This window comes from Arvicola amphibius, chromosome 10 (assembly GCF_903992535.2).
Source record: "Arvicola amphibius chromosome 10, mArvAmp1.2, whole genome shotgun sequence".
Classification (NCBI taxonomy): domain Eukaryota; kingdom Metazoa; phylum Chordata; class Mammalia; order Rodentia; family Cricetidae; genus Arvicola; species Arvicola amphibius.
Genome location: NC_052056.1, coordinates 64,628,455 through 64,651,201, shown reverse-complemented (window position 1 = coordinate 64,651,201; position 22,747 = coordinate 64,628,455). Strand labels below are relative to the sequence as shown.

General features: G+C 42.8%; 1 protein-coding gene across 1 annotated transcript in view; it reads right to left on the bottom strand.

The window, feature by feature from the left end:
• Atp13a5 (ATPase 13A5) overlaps window positions 1–22,747 on the bottom strand; it is a 98,588-nt gene that overhangs the window by 27,655 nt on the left and 48,186 nt on the right. The window contains exons 15-22 of the mRNA XM_042055824.1: window positions 19,953–20,039; window positions 19,182–19,338; window positions 14,539–14,656; window positions 9,030–9,154; window positions 7,788–7,948; window positions 5,989–6,105; window positions 4,868–4,947; window positions 2,543–2,585 (exon numbers count right to left, since the gene is read on the bottom strand). Coding sequence (XP_041911758.1) covers window positions 2,543–2,585; window positions 4,868–4,947; window positions 5,989–6,105; window positions 7,788–7,948; window positions 9,030–9,154; window positions 14,539–14,656; window positions 19,182–19,338; window positions 19,953–20,039 — 888 coding nt within the window. The remainder of the gene's footprint in view (window positions 1–2,542; window positions 2,586–4,867; window positions 4,948–5,988; window positions 6,106–7,787; window positions 7,949–9,029; window positions 9,155–14,538; window positions 14,657–19,181; window positions 19,339–19,952; window positions 20,040–22,747) is intronic.

Sequence of the window (22,747 nt, the reverse complement as noted above, 5' to 3'; positions counted from 1 at the left end):
TGCCTACAAGATGTAGGACTCTCAGCTATTCCAGTACCATGTCTGTCTGCATGCTGCCATGCTCCCCACCTTGATGGTAACAGATTGAATCTCTGCAATGGTAAGTGAGCCACCCCAATTAAATGTTTCTTTCATACAAGTTGCTGTGGTCATGCTGTCTTAGACAGCAGTAGAAACTCTAGCTAAGGAACTGCCATTGTCCATATTCAGTTTATGGTTCATGCTATCTCTTCATCCATATACCCCATCTCCTCTGGTCCATAAAGTCACAATGAAAAAGAAACTGACTATGCATGATTTATAGTAGAAGTGTGTGTGTGTGTGTGTGTGTGTGTGTGTGTGTGCGCGCGCGCGCGCGCATGCACACACTTCCATACATGCTTACTTCTTACTTAATGTACTAGCTGTGTGGCATGCGTATAACATCAGGAAATGGAAGAACCCATTTATAAAGTCTGTAACAGGAGGACAGAAGGGTTGGAGAGAGGACAGCACAGTGGTTCTCAACACTCCTAAAACTGCAACCCTTTATCACGGTTCCTCATGTTGTGCTGACTCCTTACCAGGAAATTAATTTTGTTGCTACTTCATAACTGCAATTTTGCTACTATTATGCGTCATAATACAATATCTGATATGCAGGATAGCTGATACGTGACTCCTGTGAGAAGGTTGTTGCATCCCACAGGTTAAGAAACGCTGACTTAGCAGCTATCAGTCCATACTCTTGCAGAAAACCCAAGTTCAGTTACTCCCACACTGGGAGGCTCGCAGTTATCTGTAATTCTATCTCCATGGTATCTAGACCCTGTAGGCACTTGCATTCTCTCTCTCATGCACACCCACCCCCCCACACACACACTTTCACATAATGAAAAAAGAGAATAAATTGTTTATAAAGGATGACATGAATTGGAGACTCCTACTATCTCATTTCTTACTCTCAGCAGAACCATCCTCATGATGGGGAAAGATATCTAACCCCAACTTTCCCTGCTGATTGATCTAGTCAACTGGTTAACTGCTGGTAAAGCGTGTGTAGCAGGCAGCATCACCACCAGATGCCCAAATCAGGCCACACCCATCTGTAGGCACATGGTGGCACACGCTACTGTACAGATATGAGGATTCATTCAGTTCCTATGAAAGTGAAAAGCTGGCCAGAGAACATCCAGCGGACTAGCCTGTAGGCAAGCCATAGAAAGAATGTAATCCCACAGGAACTGCATGACTGTGAGAAGAGGTTTTGTAGTCAGGTTGCCCTACAGTGCCTGGTCGCATGGTTTGGTAGGCAGGAGATTCCATTTCTATAAATCTTAGAACAATGCCTTCCTCTCCCTTAGTGTTTTATACCTCTACTGTATGATTTAAGATCGTCCGCCGTATGTTAGAGTTAATTTAATGCATGATTCCTCCATCAAATGAGTGCCTTTTGGGAGAACAGAGGCTATGTCTTTTTGATATTTTTGTTTTGCTGTAAATGTCACATAGTGAATAGCTTTAGGTATTCATCCTAGGTTGAATGAATGGTCTAACAACTGCCCTCTAATGAAACACAGGCAGAAAAATTTACCCTAAGTCCTTAAGTATGAACACATTTTTTAGCAGACACTGGAAAAAAATATTTAAGAGGAAAATAAAATGAACAGCCAGATTCTATTAAGCTTTTATGGATATAAACATATATAAGGAATAGAAAGCAAGTTTCTTCTCCCCTCTGCCATCTGTCACTCTTCCCTCTCCTCTTCTTTATCCTCTTCATCTGTGTGCACTGTTTTGATGGGTTGAGCATTACACACGCTAGGTAAATGCTCTAGTATTCAGCTATAACCTCATCCCTCGTCTTCAATTCCTGTACCACACTTACCTATTAAAGTACATATATACATATTATATATATATACATCTTTTATATTTTATATATATATATATATATGTTTCTCCAAGCCAACTGTTATTTCACCCACATCTTCCAAAGTCAGAACATAAAATGTATACTTCACTTCTGATAAGAATGAAGAATAACCTGAGACTCATCTAATTTTAGTTTTGCTCTAGTGTGTAAAAACCATACCATTTAGGATTTCATAACAATTTAGGAGAAACCTAATTTTCAAAAATTAACCTCAGAGTGGGTTTGGTGGGGATAAATGCAATTTACACATAATTAAAAACTTTATGAGTTTCAACCTTTTCCTTCTCTAAGGCATTGCCAGCTGTGCACCCTGTGCAAAAGCATGTCCCCTCCCAAAGGCTTTCTCTCCTTATAAGTGGCATTAAAGGCTTAAAGCAGGTAATCTTGTGGAGTCCTCAATGGGTCTGAACTTTGGGAGTGTCAGCAAATCACTTTATTATTCTGGGAATTGGCAGAAGACAGCGGAAGTGATGCCACCTCTTTCTGTTTCCAACCCACGCTGAGGGAGAGGTAGGCAACGGCCCAGTGGCTGCTGAAGGAAGGATGAAGAGGCCCCAGGGGTTTGTTGGGGAGCTCAAGAGAGATTCCAGAGTGCTGCCCGGGTTAGCCGAAGCCATGTGTACTCACCCCACAGTCATTGGCCCCATCTCCGCACATTCCCACACAGTAACTACAGAGAAAAAGATAGAAGAATCAACGGCTCAGAAGCTCTCTTGAATAGCTTCCATTATAACTAACTCCAGTGGTGTGTGGTGTGCGCGTGCATGAATGTGTGTTCTTGAACAGATGTGGAATCAAGAGTATGACTTAGAGAATCTCGGTTCAAGAGGGAAAACGTCCTCAAATCAATCACTGAAATGCCAGTGACAACGGCACGGACATCAGCAATGACGGTAATCACACATTTGAAAAGGAAGTCAGGTTGATTATGCCCACTATGTCAAGCTCAAGGGCATGGACTCGTGATTGCAATGAGGTCATGATGACAGCACTTCTCCCTCAGTTTAAATAGGAAATCACAACCTAACCTGGCCAAGTTGCTCTCACTGATGCCTAGAGTTCACTTTCAACATTAGGAGGAAGAGTCCCTGGCACGGCATGGCTCGGCAGATACACCTAGAGCATCCACGTGTTCTGGATGCGTCTCAGAGAGGCAGTGAGGTAATGCGTACCCCTTGTATATCAGCTTGGTAAGTAACCAGGATCTAAATGGAAGAATCCCTGCCAAGGAAAAGGGATTTCTTATGCAGAGTCCTTTGTGCCTTCTATTACAAGTGAATGACACATTATCAACAGTGACTCGTGACAATGCTTTAAATGATTCTGTGGCATTTTTCCAGACTCAGATCATAGGTGATAAAAGTGTTGTTAGAATATCCTTATTATGAGCTGATCCATAGGAAGTTACCCTTTTGACCTGCTCTGTAGTTCCAATGTGAACCAAATGTAGACAAATTGAGCCTAATGCTGGGCTGGTGAAATCACAAGCTTTTGCATACCATGGCATAGTGTCCCCTCTACCTGTGGTCATCTAATTTGCTTCCCTTCTCAAAATTTAAAGCCCATCACGAGTGTCTGCATCACTCCTGGAATCTTACATCTTGTGTGTTTCCTGGGTTTAAAAAGAGAATCCAGAAAGCTTGATCTGTAAGACCTCAAAGAGGATGATGGGTAATTGAGAAGACAGCTCATTCTGTCCCAGTATGTGGGACATTCCTAAGCTGTTTCAGGGGGATATACCTTTCAGAGTGTTAGCCAACAATGTTCCTCAGGCATCTGAGACAGGGACAATTACTCTCTTTAGCCAATGTCCTGTAATGGCGGTGTGAATGAGCTAGCCACTTACACCTGGTCACTTACACAGTCTGAAAGCATAGGGAAGCTAATGGAAGGCATTTGAGACTTCGCTATGAAGCTCAGCCAATAAAATGTGATAATAAGAGGAAGGATCCTGATTCTGAGAAGAGTAAGCTGCAATTATCTTGCTTCACAACTCCCTGGGCCTTTTGGCTATCTGAAAACTTCAGGCTAGAAATCGTTAACACTTGCAGCAAGCAAGGAATGGGTAGGTCTGATTTCCACAAGGACTTTCCATTTAAATGGATCAGTGCTCTGAGAGAGTTCTGAACTCGCCCTCTGTCTCTGGTCCCTACCAGCTGCCATTTCACTTTATGCCACGAGGGTCTGAAAAGACCACTTACCGGATCAAGCAGATGACTTCCGGAGAGAACCCACACACTCCCGCCCTTCCCGTTCTCGGCCATACAAACCCTCATTATTTCTTCCCTCTACACTTAAGCAGACAATCTTCCTGCAAGATAGGTTCTATGGGCCACAAAATGAGTGCTTTTGGGGGGTAGTAGGTGTCTTAATGTGCCTCAATTGTTGCCGCCTCCTGTAATTCATGTTACTGTGAAATCTACTCCCTTGAGTATGGGTGGGACCTAGTGACTCGCTTTGAATGAAAAGAAGGCAGTCTACATTCTAAGATTAGGGAATGAAAATGTAACACCATCTCCTCCTTTCCCCTTCTCCCCTGCATCCCCCTCACCACCTCTATTATTATTCTTGCTTTCTCGCTCTCCATGTAGAAGGCAGTGGTAACATTATGAAATGGCCCACATCTCAAGGAGCTCAGACTGGCTTCTTCCAATGAGCAGTAAAAACCAGTGTCTCTAGTCCAACCCATGAAAGGAGATTAATCTTGCGAGAGGTGGTGGCAGAGCCATCCCTCCTAGTGCTACCAGACTCCAGGTCTGGCTAACAGCTGATTACCGTCCTTTGATAATGTACATCCTTGGTTACCTAGCCAAGGCTTACCTGAGCCACATTTGGACAGCTGATCCATAGAAGCATAAAACAATCAATGAAGTCACCCTCAGACACTATGGGGTTGGCAGTTATAAAGGGGTAACGGACAGGGGTGGCCCCTTCCCCACTCCTGTCACTTACTTTAATTTCTGAAACTCTTCCACAAGGCTTGATTTCTGCCCAGGAGACATCCTTGCAAAAACGGTTCCATTCACCAGAATCTAAAAAGAGAAACAACCATCGTAGGAAGATTAAGAAGGGGAATGTTTCAAAAGTGAAAAGCCTGAAAATTCATTCCTGGCCATTGATTTAACACAGTGCTGAGCGTGTGACATTAGACCCAAAGCCAGGAATCAGAATGAGGGATCTAATGCTTTAATATTGAACTTGAAGTCCTCCATTACAACTCCATTATTTTTTGGCTGGACACAATTATTTCTTTTCTCTTCTCCAAAAAGGGGTAACTTCTCATTAACATAGCAACGAAGAGGCACATGAGCAACTCATTTCAACTACACACTCTCTGTTGCCACGGACAGAGAAAAGCACAACTGACCAGATGTGAGAAGTGAGGCTCTCTGCCCAGATGTGTCCCAACTCACTGTGCAAACCTTAGTTAAGTGACTTAACCTCTCTAAATTTCAGAATAAGAGCTTTCTCAAAACCTTCAGGCCGCACCTTCTTTGGTCCTTGACTTACCAAGGAAGGTAAGGAGGCAGAGAATATTTTAGCCTCGGCTTAGAGATGGCTGCTACCATCAGTTTATATGCCCTGTTTCTCTAACACACTGACAGCACAACCCTGCTCAACACTATTTTAAAGCAGGACACACAGAGAACAAGATAATAAATGATTTTGAAAATAAACCATGGTGGTTTTTGCTTCTTTCTGCTGTGATTTAAGACTCCAGGCAGCAGGGGAAAGGAGCTCCGCCTGATGCAGGCTAGTGGCTAGAGACTGATGTACAAGGAAGGCTGATGTGTGGGTCTACTAAGAAGCTGTGCCAGGTAGGGAAGGGAGGAAGGAGGGAATCTGAGCATGGGCTGGATGTACGGCTAACCACGTCTATCAGTACTGATGTCTAAAGGGCAATGGTGTGTATGTGCAGGATTTGGAAGGTTTAGACATGACCAGGAACCTCCTGGGCCAAAATGATTTTAGCAAGGCACATTCTCAAACCCAAGCCCACCTCGGTGACCCATCACCTTCTTGGTTCTTTATATTCCACTCTCTTGAAGACCCTGACAGCCACCAGGACTTACTTTGGGTAGAATGCTGTAGAAATGCTGAAATAGAACTTGGTATGACTTCCCACTCATTGCAAAATGGTAACCTTTCCCACCAGGTGCAGAACTGTTTCCGATATCAATGTAGGTTTCCTAAAATCAAAAGGCATTGTTTATCTGCATGGGCTCGTAAACGGCACCCGCTTCCCTGTGAGTCATGGAAGAAAGCAAATGTGTGTTGCACAAAGAAAGAAGTATCAGCAAGCAGAGTGGGGGAGTCATTTGCCCATGGACCATCAATCTGCAGGAAGAAGACAAGCAAAATGCCCCCTAGAATTATATTAATATATGATGCTCTAACAGTGTCCATCGTTTCCTGTGATTGCGTCTTCATGTCAAGGTGCCAAGAACGTCTCTCTACTTCCTTTTCATGTATCCTTGTGTTTCCTAATATCTTGTAGCATTCATTTACCCAGTTCCTTCACTGCAAGGAAGTATAGTTTGGTTCTAGATCTAGCTTGTGACTGGGTTCTGACTTTTGTTTGTCCTACTAATTCCCTCACGGTGCCCAGAGCTTCTTCCACACCTATGGTCCTGTGCACAGTTGCCATATGCTCCCAGGCCCTTCCCTCCTTGCCATCTACAGGTAGCCCCCTTGGCTGTGCTCTGCTCCATCCTGGCTGATGGCACAGCAGGACACATTGGATGGTGTCCATTGGCTCTTCCCGTCAGTCATTCACATTCCCTGCTGTCAAGATTTACCAGCGGGCTTTGCATTCCTGTAGGGCTGGGTTTACACAGTACAGGAGGTGAGACAATTTTATTCATCAAAGAAATACATATCATAGAAAACATTGTGTTTTCTATGGGGAAGGGAAAAGCAACAGGAGGGAAAGCCCATCCTCCTCGTCCACTGCCAACTGCAAACCAATGAAACAAGACAAAAATCCCTTCTCTTGGAGGAAGGCAAGGAAAGAGCCAGAGGTGAGGAGAAAAGGCTAGCACTCCGAAAAGGTATTAATATTATGAGTGTGGATGCAGCCAGCCTGTTTGTTAAATTAGTGAAGGCCCAGGGTTCTGGAACACAAGGAGATGCAGAGACTGTATGAAGCAAACAGGTTCACAATGAAATGAGTACTAGAGAGACACAGAAGGCGCAGGGGCAACCATCATCTCTCAGAGTGACGTGGGAGGGTCTATCTTTGTCCTGGAATAACTCTGTAGACCAGGTTGTCCTTGAACTCTCAGAGTTCCGCCTCTGCCTCCCCAGTGCTGGGATTAAAGGTGTGTGCTACAACACCTTGAACTCAGAGATCTGTCTGTCTCTGCCTCCCAGGCATTGGGATTAAAGGTGTGTTCTGCCACACCTTGAAGTCACAGAGGTCAATCTACCTCTGCCTCCCAAGTGTTGGGATTAAAGGTGTGTACTACCCAGACAAGCGAACAGGAAGCTTGTTTGCTGGATGCTACTACTGTCAGCTTTCCAGCAAGGTGCTATGCAATGCAGATGCCTGTGGGGATGTGTGTGGTGTCAGGGCTGTGATCTGGTGTCTGCTGTGAGGCTTACCAGTGTGCCTCGGCGAGCTTATTGCCTTCCTATCCGGGGACGCTGACTCAACTGGTGCAGCTTGCGGTAGGAAGTTTGTAAGCTCCCCAGGCGATGACAGTGTATGGCTGGGTCTGCAAAAATGTCACTGGAAACATTTTGCATGGTGTCACACTTGAGACACACCACCCTGAGCTGTGATAACTTCCAGGACTCAGAAGGTTGTGCCATGCCAGGGCTGTGTTCTACAAACCCGGGGCCAGCCAGGGGTCTTTCAGCATCTGCTCACCTTTCTTGCAGGGCTGGGCTCTTGGGTCCCTACCAGCTGCCAGGTCACAGAGGCAGGAAGGAGGTCTCCTGGCTCGTTAGCCTCAACAATGATGACCTGGTTGCCATGAGGAATCATTTCAGAATTCTTAGCAACAGTGATGGCGGTTTGGAGGTTGTCACCTAGAAAACAGAGATACTTTTAAGGACAGACCTACAGCCACTGGAGTGAAGATGTCTCTCCCTCATTAAATACATTTAGTGCTCTCTGCACTGTCTTCTATTTCCTCTTACCCAAGTGCATGCCTCTAGTGAGCAAACACCAGGTTCAACATCTCTCCCACTGTGTTTCCAAGACATGCATAAACGAATGAAGATGTGTGTGTGTGTGTGTGTGTGTGTGTGTGTGTGTGTGTGTGTGTGTGCGCGTGTGCTTCATGGCTAATATTGACATAACAGCTAGCTCTTAGTGGTGAACATATGACTCCAGGCTAAATCACTGTATGTCCCTGGGATGTTGACCAACAACAAGAGGAAACACTGAGGATCAGGAGACACTTGGGTTTGCTTACCATGCTCTATGCCTGGCCATCTGTCCCCATGTGTAACCCCCCCATGTGTGTGTTGTGTGTGTTTGTGTTTATGTGTGCATGTGTGAGTGTGTTTATGTGTGCATATGTATGTGTTTGTGTGCATATTCGTATATGAGGTCAGAGGTTTCTTCATTAATCATACTCCACATTTTTGTTTTGTTTTGTTTTGTTTTGTTTTGTTTTGGCAGAGTCTTTCTTTGAACCTAAAACTCCTTGATCTGCCCAGGCTATGGCTAGAAAAAAACCTCAGGATCCTGTCTCCACCTTCCAGGCCAGTACACAGGCATGAGTCACCTCACTCCGTTTTTATTATTGTTTATTATTATTATTATTATTATTATTATTATTATTATTATTATCATTACTATTATTATTAATAACATGGGAGCACAATTTCTGAACTCAGCTCTGCTTGCATGGCAAGTCCTTTATGACTGAATCATCTCACAACCTGTGTCCAAGTATTTCTCCTCCTAGAATCCCAGTCAGGATCCGTAGTGCTGGGCAGAGAATAGGATCCACACTGCCTCAGAAACTGCTGCTGCTGCTCGCGGGAACTGCAACGGTGGCAGGGCCGCACAGCGCACTTCTTGTCTACCTCAGCCACATGGATTTGCTCAGGTCATGCTTCCTTGCATTGTGCTGCTGGCCAGGCTCTGGAACCTACATACCTGTAATCATCACGGTCCTGATGCGGGCCTCGCTCAGCTCCTTCAACACTGGCTTTGTTTCTTTTTTCAAGCGATTCTCCATTATGAGAAGTCCCAGGAATGTCAACTCGGACTCCACTTTCTCCCTTAGGATTCAGGAGAAAAATGAACATTTGAAGGTGGAGCAGTGCAGTGCTCATGGCTGATTTATTTCTTTTCTTTGGAAATCTATCTATGTTTCATCAATGAAATGGTACACAGATTAAAAAAAGAAAGGAACCAGGATTTTATAATAAAAGCCAGTGGCCCTGTCTCCATACCATCCTTTGTCTCTTTCCCCAAAGCAATCACTTCCAGTTTCCTACTACATGTTAGAAATGGTGTTCTTATCTTCCCACTTTTGTTGATTTAATTGTCAACCATGGAAATTTTTTTCTCCAAAAATTTCAGTCTTTTGAAATCCTTCAGTATTTGTCCTTGACTATATATGTGTGTGTGTGTGTGTGAAAATATGTATGTATGTATATATATATATATATATATATATACACATATATACATACATACATACATACAGTTTGACAACTCGGAACATTCTACATGAATGTCATCCTCACCACAATATCTTATGATCATAATGTGCCCATTAAGTACTAAACTGTGTTCGATTTTTGCATTAAAATAAACTAATATTTTCTTGCTAATTAGAAGTGAAAACTCACCAGTTAATTACACTTATTGTTTATGCGTGTGCTCGTAGGCGTGTGAATTTTTGCCCACATGTTTGTATATGCACAACATGTGTGCCTGATGCCATGGAAGCCAGAAGAGGGTGTCAGGTCCCCTGAAACTGGAGTTATGGGTGGTTGTGAGCTGGCACATAGCTCGTGTGGAAACTGACTGCACAGGACGGCAAGAGTGCTTTACCTTCGAGCCATCTCTTCAGTCCCTCATCAGCCACCTGACTAGGCATGCGAGGAACTCGTTGTGCTTTGGATTTTCATTTCCCCGATTGAATTTCAGTGCCTTTTTATGCATTTTATGCCCATGTGTATCACATGTCTTAGTCGAGTGTCTACTTAGGGCCTTGGCTTTTTTTTAAAAAAAAAAATTCATACTTTTCAAATTATGAAGTTATGCTCCTGATAAACTTTGAATAGTGATTTCTTATTAAATTACGTTGCTGGGGGCAGGCCTGGTTCAACCTGTGCTCCTCGTTTCCTGGTTGGCTGCCATGTGAACCTCCCTGGGTCCCTCTGCAGCACAGCAGATAGAGGTACTCCCCTCTGCTTTCCCTGCTGTGACTGGCTAAAATCCCACTGAAATTGAGAAGGGGAATAAGCCTTTCTCCCTTGCAGTGTTTCTGTCAGGTATTGGGTCCTAGCAGTGCAAACGTAATTAACCCAGCACGCGAAGACAAACTGGAAACGAACTGAAGTTGCCAATGTAGGACTGAAAACCGAAACTCAGAGAGGAAATCACAAAGGGACATTTTCTTGAGATTAACCTTGTCAATGATTTTATGGTTATGACATCAAGAGATGGGCAAAGGAGTGCTTTTGTTTCCAATGCAATTCATCGCCTCAATCAGTTCTCCAGGCAACTGAGCCTCTACTGTGGGACCACGCCATCAGCCATTGTGCCCACCACCCTGTCCTTCAATGCCCAGCCTCTGGCAAGTTTTGTCTGCACTTATTTAACTCACATTTTTGTTTAAATACCTCTCCCCAGAGGATGTCTTTGACCTCCTTAGATGAAACTTTAGTGTGCATTCTTAAAGGTTCTTTCCACTTGGTCCATTTCTCTCCTATGAGATATTTAAGAACCACCAAGAATACAGTTTATTATAGATGTATTTTATTATCTGGTTCCCCAATTAAGATTTAAAATACTTGGGGTCAAGGAGTTCATTTTATTCATTTCTGTAGTTTCTGAACATTTAACACAGACTGCTCGTTAATAGACATTTAGTAAACCAAGAAAGGGTTAGGCTTTTTTTTCATTTCTTTTAAATTTTTTTTATTTTGTTCAGATATATATTTTTCTCTGCTCCCCTCCCTTCCTCTATTCTCCCCTTCTACCCTCTCCCAAGGTCCCCATGCTCCCAATTTACTCAGGAGATCTTGTCTTTTACTACTTCCCATGTAGATTAGATCCATGTATGTCTCTCTTAGGGTCCTCATTGCTGTCTAGATTCTCTGGGATTGTGATTTAAAGGCTGGTTTTCTCTGCTTTATATTTAAAAACATTTATAAGTGAGTACATATGATAATTGTCTTTCTGGGTCTGAGTTACCTCACTCAATATCATGTTTTCTAGCTCCATCCATTTGCATGCAAATTTCAAGATGTCATTATTTTTTTCTGCTGTGTAGTACTCCATTGTGTAAATGTCCTGCATTTTCCTTATCCATTCTTTGGTCGAGGGGCATTTAGGTTGTTTCCAGGTTCTGGCTATGACAAACAAAGCTGCTATGAACATAGTTGAGCACATGCCCTTGTGGTATGTTTGAGTATCCTTTGAATATATACACAAAAGTGGTATTGCTGGGTCTTGTGGAAGGTTGTTTCCTAATTTTCTGAGAAATCGCCATACTGTTATCCAAAGGGGCTGTACCAGCTTGCACTCCCACCAGCAATGTAGGAGTGTTCCTTTTACCCCACAACTTCTCCGGCATAAGTTGTCATCAGTGTTTTTGATCTTGGCTATTCTTACAGGTATAAAATGGAATCTGAGTTGTTTTGATTTGCATTTCTCTGATGGCTAAAGATGTTGAGCATTTCTTTAAGTGTCTTTCAGCCATTTTAGATTCCTCTGTTGAGAGTTCTTTGTTTAGATCTGTACTCCATTTTTATTGGATTATTTGTTCTTTTGATGACCAAATTCTTTAGTTCTTTGCATATTTTGGAGATCAACCCTCTGTCCGATGTGGGTGTGAAGATCTTTTCTCATTCTGTAGGCTGTCGTTTTGTCTTGTTGACCGTGTCCTTTGCTTTTCAGAAGCTTTTTTAGTTTCAAGAGGTCCCATTTATTGTTTCTCTTGGTGTCTGTGCTACTGGGGTTATATTTAGGAAGTGGTCTCCTGTGCCAATGTGTTTAAGTGTACTTCTCACTTTCTCTTTTATGATGTTCAGTGTGGTTGACTTTATGTTGAGTTCTTTGATCCATTTTGACTTGACTTTTCTCCATGGCGATATATATGGACATATTTTTATTCTTTTATATGTTGATACCCAGTTATGCCAGCACCATTTGGTGAATATGCTTTCTTTTTTCCATTTGATATATTTTGCTTCTTTGTTAAAAATCAGGTGTTCATAGATTAATATCTATGTAGGTGTGTGAACTAATATCTGGGTCTTCGATACAGTTCCATTGGTCGTCCTGTCTGTTTTTATGTCAATAAGGCTGTTTTCAGTACTGTAGTTCTGTAGTAGAATTTGAAGTCAGGGATTATGATGCTTTCAGAAGTTCCTTATTGTACAGTATTGGTTTGACTATTTTGGGGTTTTTTTGCTTTTACATATGAAGTTGAGTACTGTTCTTTCAAGGTCTGTGAAGAATTTTGCTGAAATTTTGATGGGCATTGCATTGAATCTGCAGATTGCTTTCAGTAAGATTGCCATTTTTACTATGTTAATTATATCTACCCAAGAGCATGGGAGATATTTTAATTTTCTGGTGTCTTCTTCAATTTCTTTCTTTAAAGATTTAAGGTTTTTGTCATACGGGTCTTCAACTTGTTTGGTCAGAGTTACTCCAAGATATTTTATGCTATTTGTGGCTATTGTGAAGGGTGTTGATTTCTGATTTCTTCCCCAGCCCTTTTATCACCTGTGTACAGGAGGGCTACTGATTTTTTTGAGTTAGTCTTGTATCCTTCTACATTATTGAAGGTATTGTTGTAGAAGCTCCTTGGTAAAATTTTTGCGGTTTGCTTATGTAAACTATCATATCATCAGCAAAAAGTAAGAGTTTGACTTCTTCTTTTCCAATTTGTATACCCTTAATTTCCTTTTGTTGTCTTATTGCTGTAGCTAGAACCTCAAGGACTATATTGAATAAATATCCAGAGAATGGACAACCTTGCCTGCTGAAAGGGTTAGGTCTTAAAGAAGCTTTTCTTCTGTCATTCAGTGTTGGTTGATTTCTAAGTTCTTTCAAAAATCTCTTAATTTCCTTGGTGACTCCAGTTCTCAAAAAACTTTTATTTTTCTAATTGTAAAAAATTGTTAAATATAATTTTATCTTAATAAAAATCAAAACAATGTTATTTTACCCTGCTCAAGAAAATCAACTACATAACAAGCAACATTTTGGATCTTGGGAAAACTTGTAATGGGTGAGAAGATAGCATAGTCTACTGTTGTTCGTGTGTGTGTGTGTGTGTGTGTTTTCATTTCTAGTCATGTGCATTCCCCTCTGGCTCTTAAATGAGACTACAGCTGTGCTTGTGTGTCACAGCTGGACTATCTAGAGTCTATCACTGGCTATGTAAATCTCTGGTTCACTCATGACCTTAACTCTATTATTGAAATTTGTATATGGAGATTTACAACATCCCATGAGTTACGAATCTTTCTGTTTGCTCAAGGCTAGCCAACATCTGAAATGTTAAGGACATGGACGTCACTCTTATCTGAATGAGCTCTATGATTCTATTTCAAAAACAAAAATGTCTTATCCGAAAAGCTCCCTGAAGATAACCCAATCCTGTTTTATAGATGGGGAAGCAGGCACCATGTGAGGCACCAATTATCTTAGGAAAACATAGGTTGCAGATAGTAACATTGAACTAAATACGTTGGTACCCTATACAAAGGAGCCAATTATATAGGAATGAGAACATCTGAATTAAAAATACAAATTTAATAAATTGAATATAAGGACTATAAAGGCTATCACCTATTTAGTTTTCCTGTTCTTTTAATGTAGATCACAGAAAACGAACCTCTAAAATCTGAGAGAAAGCAGTGTGTAGATTATCTTCTAAGTAGGGCAATTCATCCCCTTAATGTAATTAAAAATACTAAGTTTTTAGTTTCTATATGGAATTCAGTTTGGACTCACTACCTCCCTCCCAGATTTGAGGGAAATAAGAAAGCTGGACCTGAGAAATTCCAGAAAGAGGGAGCGGTCGTCCGAAAACTTTCCAAATTTTCAGCTGTGTTCTCTAGAGGGACACCTCAGTACATGTGAGATCTCCAAAGTGTGTTGGCCACATGGTGTTCAGAGGTGGGATGAGCACGTGTTGTGAGGGGACAAAATCCAAGACTATGCTCTGTAGGGCAGGGCAGAGGTGAGCTGTGGGGTCTGGGAGGTCACAGCTGCCATATTTGTTCTTTCACAAACCACCATGTGACCTGGGCAAGTCCTACCTGCAGTTGGCCATCTCCAAGCCAGAGGACTGGATGAGAACAGTTCTCCACCCAAGAGCTTCCTAGTGATGCGGGCAGCCATCAGTCCACCTCCAGGGCTTCTGCCCTGTGTGTACAAAAGCCCTCCCCGGTCTGGATTTCCAGTTCCTTACCTTGCTAAACGGTCCACATCGGAAAGCTTCTCCACATTCAGGGTTTTATGGGCAAGGGCGATGACACGGAAGCCTTGCACTGTGTAATTCCTCAGCTCCTGTGGGAAATTCCTGGGCACTGTGAGGAGAGAGGGGGCAGGGGCTGTAGGGTCGCAACGAAGATGACCTAGCATCCAAGTGACTGCAGGAACCGCAGGATGCCTTCCAGCACTTCAACTTTCACTTCGTAAAAAACGCTTTATTAGAAAACATAGAGCTTCAGACAGAGGTCACCAACAGCGTCACAATACTCTGATGAGGAAAAAAACGGCAAACTTACGCTGTTCCTTAGCTGTGCTATGTCCTGGTTCTGTGTCCTAAACTGTGTTAAAACCTCATATGGCTGTACTTGGACACAGACCTTTGGAAAATAAATAAGCCATGAAGGTGAAACTTTCTTGGGTGGGATTAAAGTACAGGATGATATAAGAGATGCTCTCTCCTCACCAGGATACAACAGCAAAGAGGGCATCCGCAAGCCAGGAGGCTAGCCCTCACCAGAGCCAAATTATCCAGCACAGCACAGCACAGCTTCCAAAACTATGAGAGATAGGCATCTGTCGTATAAGCCACCCAGCCTGAGGCACTAAGTTATAGCAGCTCCCTTAAGATGACTGAGATGAATCTGACCAGTGTCCAGTATACTGATTGGGTTCATGAAGGACAGAGTTCATAACTGTGTGCTCTTGAGTGAAATCAGAGAAGTGGCCAATCTTCCAGATCAGGGTTGATAATGTTCAGGCTACATTTGATGCAGTTTGCTCTTTTCAATAAAGTTTTGAGCTATGTCCACTCGCTTGTTTACTGTCCATGATGGCTTTGTGGCCACAGTGGCAGAGTTGGTTAACTGATGCAGAGACTGTGTGACCAGAAAGGCCTGAAATATGCACTGAGTGACTCTTTTTTTTTTTTTTTTTGAGACAGGGTTTCTCTGCAGCTTTTTTAGAGCCTGTCCTGGAACTAGCTCTTGTAGACCAGGCTGGCCTCGAACTCACAGAGATCCACCTGCCTCTGCCTCCCGAGTGCTGGGATTAAAGGAGTGCGCCACCACCGCCTGGCGCACTGAGTGACTCTTTACAGGAATAGCTGACCATCCATACTTTAGTGTGTGTGTGTGTGTGTGTGTGTGTGCGCGCGCGCGCGCACGCGCGCGCGTGTCTATGTGGATGTCAGAGGGCAATTTTGAATCTTCACTTTCCTCATTGTTCTGAGACAGCATCTCTTCTTTTGCTTATTGCTTCATAGACCATGTTAGCCATCCTGAAAGCTGCTGGCATTCACTTGTCTCTGGCTCCTGGCTCCTGGTAGGGGCTCACTGAGGTTACAGATGCATTCGTTACACATCTGGCTTTTAAGAGTCAGTTCTAGGGATCCAAATCAGTCTGTCAGACTCCTAGCGCTTTACCCACTGAGCCACGTCCCCAGCCCACAATCCTGCTTTACATGGATGCTGACACAATTCTTTGTGGCTTCTAATGTGCCTATATGAGGGAGTCAGATGAGATCTGAAGCACAACCGTGGCTGTGGTGGCCTAGACAGTGGCACAACCGTGCCTGTGGTGGTCTAGACAGTGGCACAACCGTGGCTGTGGGGGTATAGAAAGTGACACAACCGTGGCTATGGTGGCTCAGGCGGTGAAGCAATTACGTTTTATTCTCCATTCTACTCCCAATTTACTTTCTGACTTCAACCTATTAAACCTCTTCTGCACCTTGGCTTACATCTACAACGTGAGTGGTGAGTAGATCTTACTTTCCCGTTTATCTTAGACTCTGTGTATTTCTAAAATATTCCCAGAGGCATGGATCTAATTTCAAGGAATCTTCTAGCCCTCATCTCTTTATAGTAGAGGTGGGGTGAAAGATCAAAGGTCAAGGCGAAAGGTAGAATTGTACAGGCTGTTGTGAAGATAAGAATGGCAGATTGGAGGCTGAACTCTTCCTGACATAGAAGGGGCAACAGGGAGATTCTCACTAAAGTCTACATAGCTAAACACAAAAGAGAATAAAATCAAATATAGTCTATACCCTGTCTGAGACATAGTTAATGGGATTTGGGAGGAAAGTCAACATCTGGACGAGAGGTCCTTTCTTTCTCATTCTGGAAATCAGATACATATCTTGTGCATGCTAGGCAAGTCCTTCATCCTTGACCTAAGAAGGGAGACATGTGCCCAACTGTGGTGGCACAAGCCTTTAATTACATCACTTGGGAGGCAGAGGGAGAGGCAGGCCGATTTCTATGAGTTGGAGACCAGCCTGATCTACAGAGTGAGTTCCAGGACGGTCACTGTTGTCAGAGAAACCCTGTTTCAAAAGAAAACCAAAAAAAAAAAACCCAACAAAACAAAAGAAATAAAGGGAGACTTACTAAACATTCATGAAATTTAGAATTCTGGGCACAGCTGGAGGCTAATCATAACAAGTAGATGAAAGCCAGAAGAAAAAAAAATGCCAGTTCCATCCAAGTGAATTTATTTGAATGCACAAATTTTCTATAAATTTGTCCACCACTTAGGATATGCATATGCTTAGGAGAATATTAAATAACACAGCTCATCTCAGAGTCGGGACGAGAAAGACACAACATTGCTGGGGAAAACCATCTAATTTAGTCTAATCACTCCCCCCTGAAATATTTCTCTTTTAAAAAATATTTCCAACTAAGATCTGATTTGATTTAAAGCTCATTTCATGAGCTAGACTCCATTATCAACACTGCTTGGGTGGCCAAGAACCTAGGACTAGATAGGCGTGGGCCTGGCGGAAACCAAATACTGTTGTTCTGCTGTAGGAAGACAGCGAAGAAATGATTCCACCGGCATTTGGTTATACTCACACAACAGTGCCTTGCTCAGCCATCATCAGAGGAGTTTCCTCCAGCAGCAGCTGGGAACAAAGACAGAGACTCATAGCCAGACACTGCAGAGTGAGAGACCTTGGAACGCTCAGGCCTAAATGGGACGTCTCCACTAAATCCCGCCCCTAGAGTTCAGAAAGCTCCGCAGAAAAGGGGGAGTAAAGAGTATAAGAGTCAGACGGGATGGAGGACACGAAGGGCACAGAGTCTTCTAAACACAGAAGCACTAATGGACATAGGAACTCACAAGACCGAGGCAGCAGACACAGGGCTTGCACAGATGTGAACCAGATGGGGCCCTAGAGCTGTGAGAAGCAATGGGCACATGCCCCCATCCCTACAGAAGCTAGGTTCAGTTGGTAACCACTTGCACATGAGAAACTAGTGTTTCCCCAAAGGAGTTTCACTAGGGAAACCCTTAAGGGTGGGCCCCATGCTCAGCAGGAGATGCCAACACAGAATGAACTCAACGGCATCTTTGGAGGTTCCTTGTCTCAAAATGTTGTGTCAGGGCCTTTTTCTTTTTGTCTTTAATAGCTTATAGGTCCTTTGTGCATATATATATATATATATATATATATATATATATATATATATATATATATAGGCTTCCAGTTCTGTGTTTCTATGGGATTCCTGTGTATGTGAACATATGTGTCTTTACATTTATGTGTGCCTCATGTTTTTTTCTGTTTGTTTTTTACCCTTTTCTGATTTGTTAGATTTTGTTTTATCTTGTTTTATTTTATTCCTTAGATGTCTGTTCATTTCTAGCAAAAGACAGAAAGGATGTGGATCTGGATGGAAGGGGAGGCAGGGAGGAACTGAGTACTTGGGGGAGGGGGAACCATAATCAGAATATATTGTAAGAAAAAAATCTATTTTCAATAACAGAACAAAGTAATTTAAAAAAATTCCCAGGGTGGGGAGATGGCTCAACAGATACAAGATTCCAAACTTGATCTGAGTACAAGTTCTGGACCTACATGGTACATGGTGGAAGAAGAGAAATGACTCCCACAATTTTCATCTCTCTCTCTCTCTCTCTCTCTCTCTCTCTCTCTCTCTCACACACACACACACACACACACACACACACACACACACACACATACAAACATGCACATATGCATAGGCACACACAGACAGACACATATTTCACAGACATATATACACACACAGAGAGACATACATACACACATGTACACAGAGAGACACAGACACACACACAGACACACACACACACACACACACAGAGAGAGAGAGAGAGAGAGAGAGAGAGAGAGAGAGAGAGAGAGAGAGAGAGAGAGAGAATTTCCTTTCTATTGCTCTGTCTCAGCTCCTAATAGCAGAGCCAGCCCTGTCCCCTTTGCTGGAATGCACAGTACCCTGTTGTTCAGATCTGGCCAAGTGTTCGGATCCCACCCTAGGTTCCCCACTAGTCATCCAGCCCAAGTACCTCCTGCAGCTTAGCCTTACATCTTCTGCCACGACATCCCACTGTGGCTGTACTCTGCTGCCTGTGTAACAGCCAGATGTTTACTCTCTACCTCTGCACCTTCCAATCGGCCCCTCTGTGCCACAGGAGCTCCCGGGCTGCTCTCACCTGCCTACAAACCAACCGGCTCCTTTTACTGGCTTTGGTGGTTGATATCTTCATGCACTTTTATTGCAGTGGTGCAGAAGTTTGCTTTCTGGATTTGGCCTTTAAAATGGTTTTTCTTCTGAAAGATAAAGTCAGTACCTGTTTCGGATCGGCAGAACCTGGCCACCATTTCCGGAGCACCCTTCATGTAGACCTGGAGGTGAAGGTCACCAGCCAGCTGAGCGATCACAGACATTCTCTGCAAGCCAGAGGAGAAGGGAAACTGGCGCAGGACAGTAATGGCGTCCACAGGACTCTGCAGGGACATCAAAGAGGAGACCAAAAAGCCTTCAAGCGTTACTCGGCCAACCAACAGGGTTTCTAGTCCAATGTGCCCAGCCACATCATGGCATATTATATCTGTTATAATGCTTATATTTTTTTCTAGCCTATTCGAGGGTGACTCACTCAATATATTATCTGGTCTCAAAACCGCTTACTGGTGGCTGTCTGGAGAAATCCTAATCTCCTTCCAGGTCATCCTCTGTGATGGGATGCTTCTTTTTCCCAGAAACACTATTCATTCCCAGCTTGGCTCTCCCACGGCTCGTTTGTCAGCCTTTATTACAGCGCTTGGCAGGGTGTACTGCGCTGACTTGCACTCGTATTGATTTCCGACCACTGCGTGCTCTGCCCATGCAGAACCCAGCAGTGAAGTCTAGCTCGGTGCTCCAGTGCGCCTGGACACTCACTGAGTGTTTGCTGGAACACTAATGAGGGAAATTGGGACTGTAGGCATGGTCATAACAACGATGGAATAATATATTAGGATAAAGCCTAACAGGAGAAATGTAAAATATGTGCAAGACCAGAACTATCTCTCCGGTGTCTGGGGGAAGGAAATACGTGATCGAAGGAAGAAAATCGTACCTGACTGGCTTTTGGTCCTGGTTTTATTACGGTGTTTGAATCTGACAGGCCCAATTTGCAGGAAGGCACTTGGCAATCTTCCATATTCTGTTACAAAATGAAACATTCATAAGATTCCTTGGAGACAAATAGGAAGAAACAGTTTTCCATGTGCAATGTGCTAATATTTTCAAAAACCCTTTTCAGGTAGCTTCTCTTCCCAGATGTTTCCTTAAATACCACCAGTGTCAAGTTTCTGCCATTTTCATTAACAATAAGGACTTCATTGTAAAAAAATGTCAAAAATCCCAAAGTACTGTGAATACAGTAGGGTAGAAAGGGATGGGGAGGTGTGGGGTATGGGGTCACTGCTCTTCCCAGTGGCTGTGTCTAGTGGCTGGAGGAGGAGGTCAGGTCTTTAATCTTGTTCAGCACAATAGCTCTCAGCTGTGTTAACAGCTGTGCCCCCAAGATAAACACAACAACACAATTTTATGTTACCCCTGTGTTACTGGTCTAATTTAGTTAGCTAGAACGCTAGCAAGTTGTCCACTACCAAAGTAAAAAGCACAGTTGAAAATGGATTTTATTTCTTGGCTAAAACATCCAAATATAGGCATTAGTATTATTGAGAAATCAACATTAACCAATATCAAAATATTAGAAAAGAATTTACTGTATTTTTTTCTTAATATTCTGTAAGGATATTGTCCCTCCCCCTTTATGTCTAGAATATTCCCAGCTAACAAAGGATTAACTCAAGGCTCCATCAGATCCAGACTACATCTCAGTGAAAAGTGTTTTGTTTAGAGGTGAATATGACCATCTTGACAGTTTTTACAGATTAAAGATTCATGTTCACAAACAAGTTCTCAAAGTGTACATCATTAGAGCAGGTAGAAGGGAGCTTACTAGGATCAGGATCCATGGGACACGTAGTAACAATGTCTGCAGGTCATCACTACATCAGTTCTGCTGGCGCTGGGAAGGCTCTGCTCTTTAGTCATTCACTGCTTTTCCTTCACTAATACCCAGGAAACTGGGTATGATTCTTGCTTTGCATCAAAGCCTTCCTCAGAGCCTCCAATCGCATCTCAACATACTGATTTTAGGAATTTCCCTTATACCAGGTTTTCCTTTTTAGGCATTGGCCTTCTAGAGAGCCAAGACTTCCCACTGTTCATCTCTGCATTAGCTTCTTGGGAGGAGTGCTTCACACTCTGGCAGTCATTTAATCCCATTATGTTGATCCTAACATTAAATGTTTTCCTGTGAAATATGTTTGTGTGTGTGCACGTGCGTGCACGTGTGTGTATGTATGTGAATCCAGGTGTGCAAGAAGATGCATGTAGTATCTGTGATGGGTTTTAGATAGAGTCTCCAACTGGCACCCAGAACTCTGATTCAGCTAAGCTATGTGACCAAAAGCCCCAGAGATCCATTTGTCTCTGCCTTCCCAGCTCTAGGATTACAAGTGCATGACACCATGCCTATCTTTTACCTGGGTTCTAGAGATCAAACTCGAATCCTTGTGTTTGCAAGACAGGCACTTTTCTACCTGAGGTCTCTCCCCAGTTTTTCCATGCCTTTTAAATATTATTTTAAGTGTTTTTGATGCCCCCTCCCTTTCTTTGGAGGTCAGCATAATGTCCCTAATCAAGGGACTTATTAAGGAACACTCACTATTTGCTTGGCACTTTATAATGCCCAAAGTCATTCCAAATCTCAGTACTCACCCAAGTCTGTGAAGGAGGTGTTCTTACTGCAAATGCAGAGATAGGAGACTTATAGTCTTAGATATAGATCCACAGGCCAGGGACAGGTGGAAAGCAATATTCACTGTCACAGCAGCACCCAGGACAGCTTTATGGTTTGTGCCCTTCAACTGTCACTCACACCAGGCTCAGACAGTAGGATTATTTTGAGCAAGGTTCCTCTTTGTTCGTGTATAAACCTCTACTGCACAATACGCTACCAGCCACTGTGGCTACCTAAATTAAATTTACTAACAACAACTGCAATCAACAACTCAGTTCCTCACTTGCATTTTCATATTGCAAATGTGTGTTAGCCACATTTGGGAGTCTGCTTTAGAATTCTCTTTCTTCCAGGTTGTTGGAGAGCATCAGTATCAGCTTATGGCCTTTCTAGAAGGATTTAGGGTCAAATAGGTTTCGTGAAAGCTACATGTCATGTTCTCCCTGGAATATTCAAAACACACCATAGTATATTAAAGAATATCCCTAATCAAAAACTATATTTAATTTTGTTTAAAGAGCAGTTCCCCAAATTATGAATTTAGGGACTCCTATACCATGTTATACTCTGTAGCATAATTCTTTGAAAGAGAGGTTAACAGATCCTGTCAGGATAATACTAGAATTCATCCAAAGAAGATTTCTTCTTCTTCTTCTTCTTCTTCTTCTTCTTCTTATTATTATTATTATTATTATTATTAATAATAATAATAACATAGGTACTGCAGGAGCAGATGCTGGAAAGGTGCCACTGTGCCTCTCTACCTCATATGCTGGGGCTGAGGAGAATCTGATTCTGAGAGAAACTTTCTATGATAGTTAACTTTAATTGTTAATTTGACACAACCTAGAATCATCTGAGAAGACAATCACAATTATGGACAAATATAGAATGGACTGTAGCCATCTTTTAATTAAGTGATATGAGAAACCTCAGAACGCTGTGGGTGACACCATTCCCTAAGCAGGAGAACCTGAACTATATACAATAGGGTAGAAATCAAGGAGAACACAAACAGGTGAGCAAGTGAGCATGTGTGCATTCGTTTCTCTCTGCTC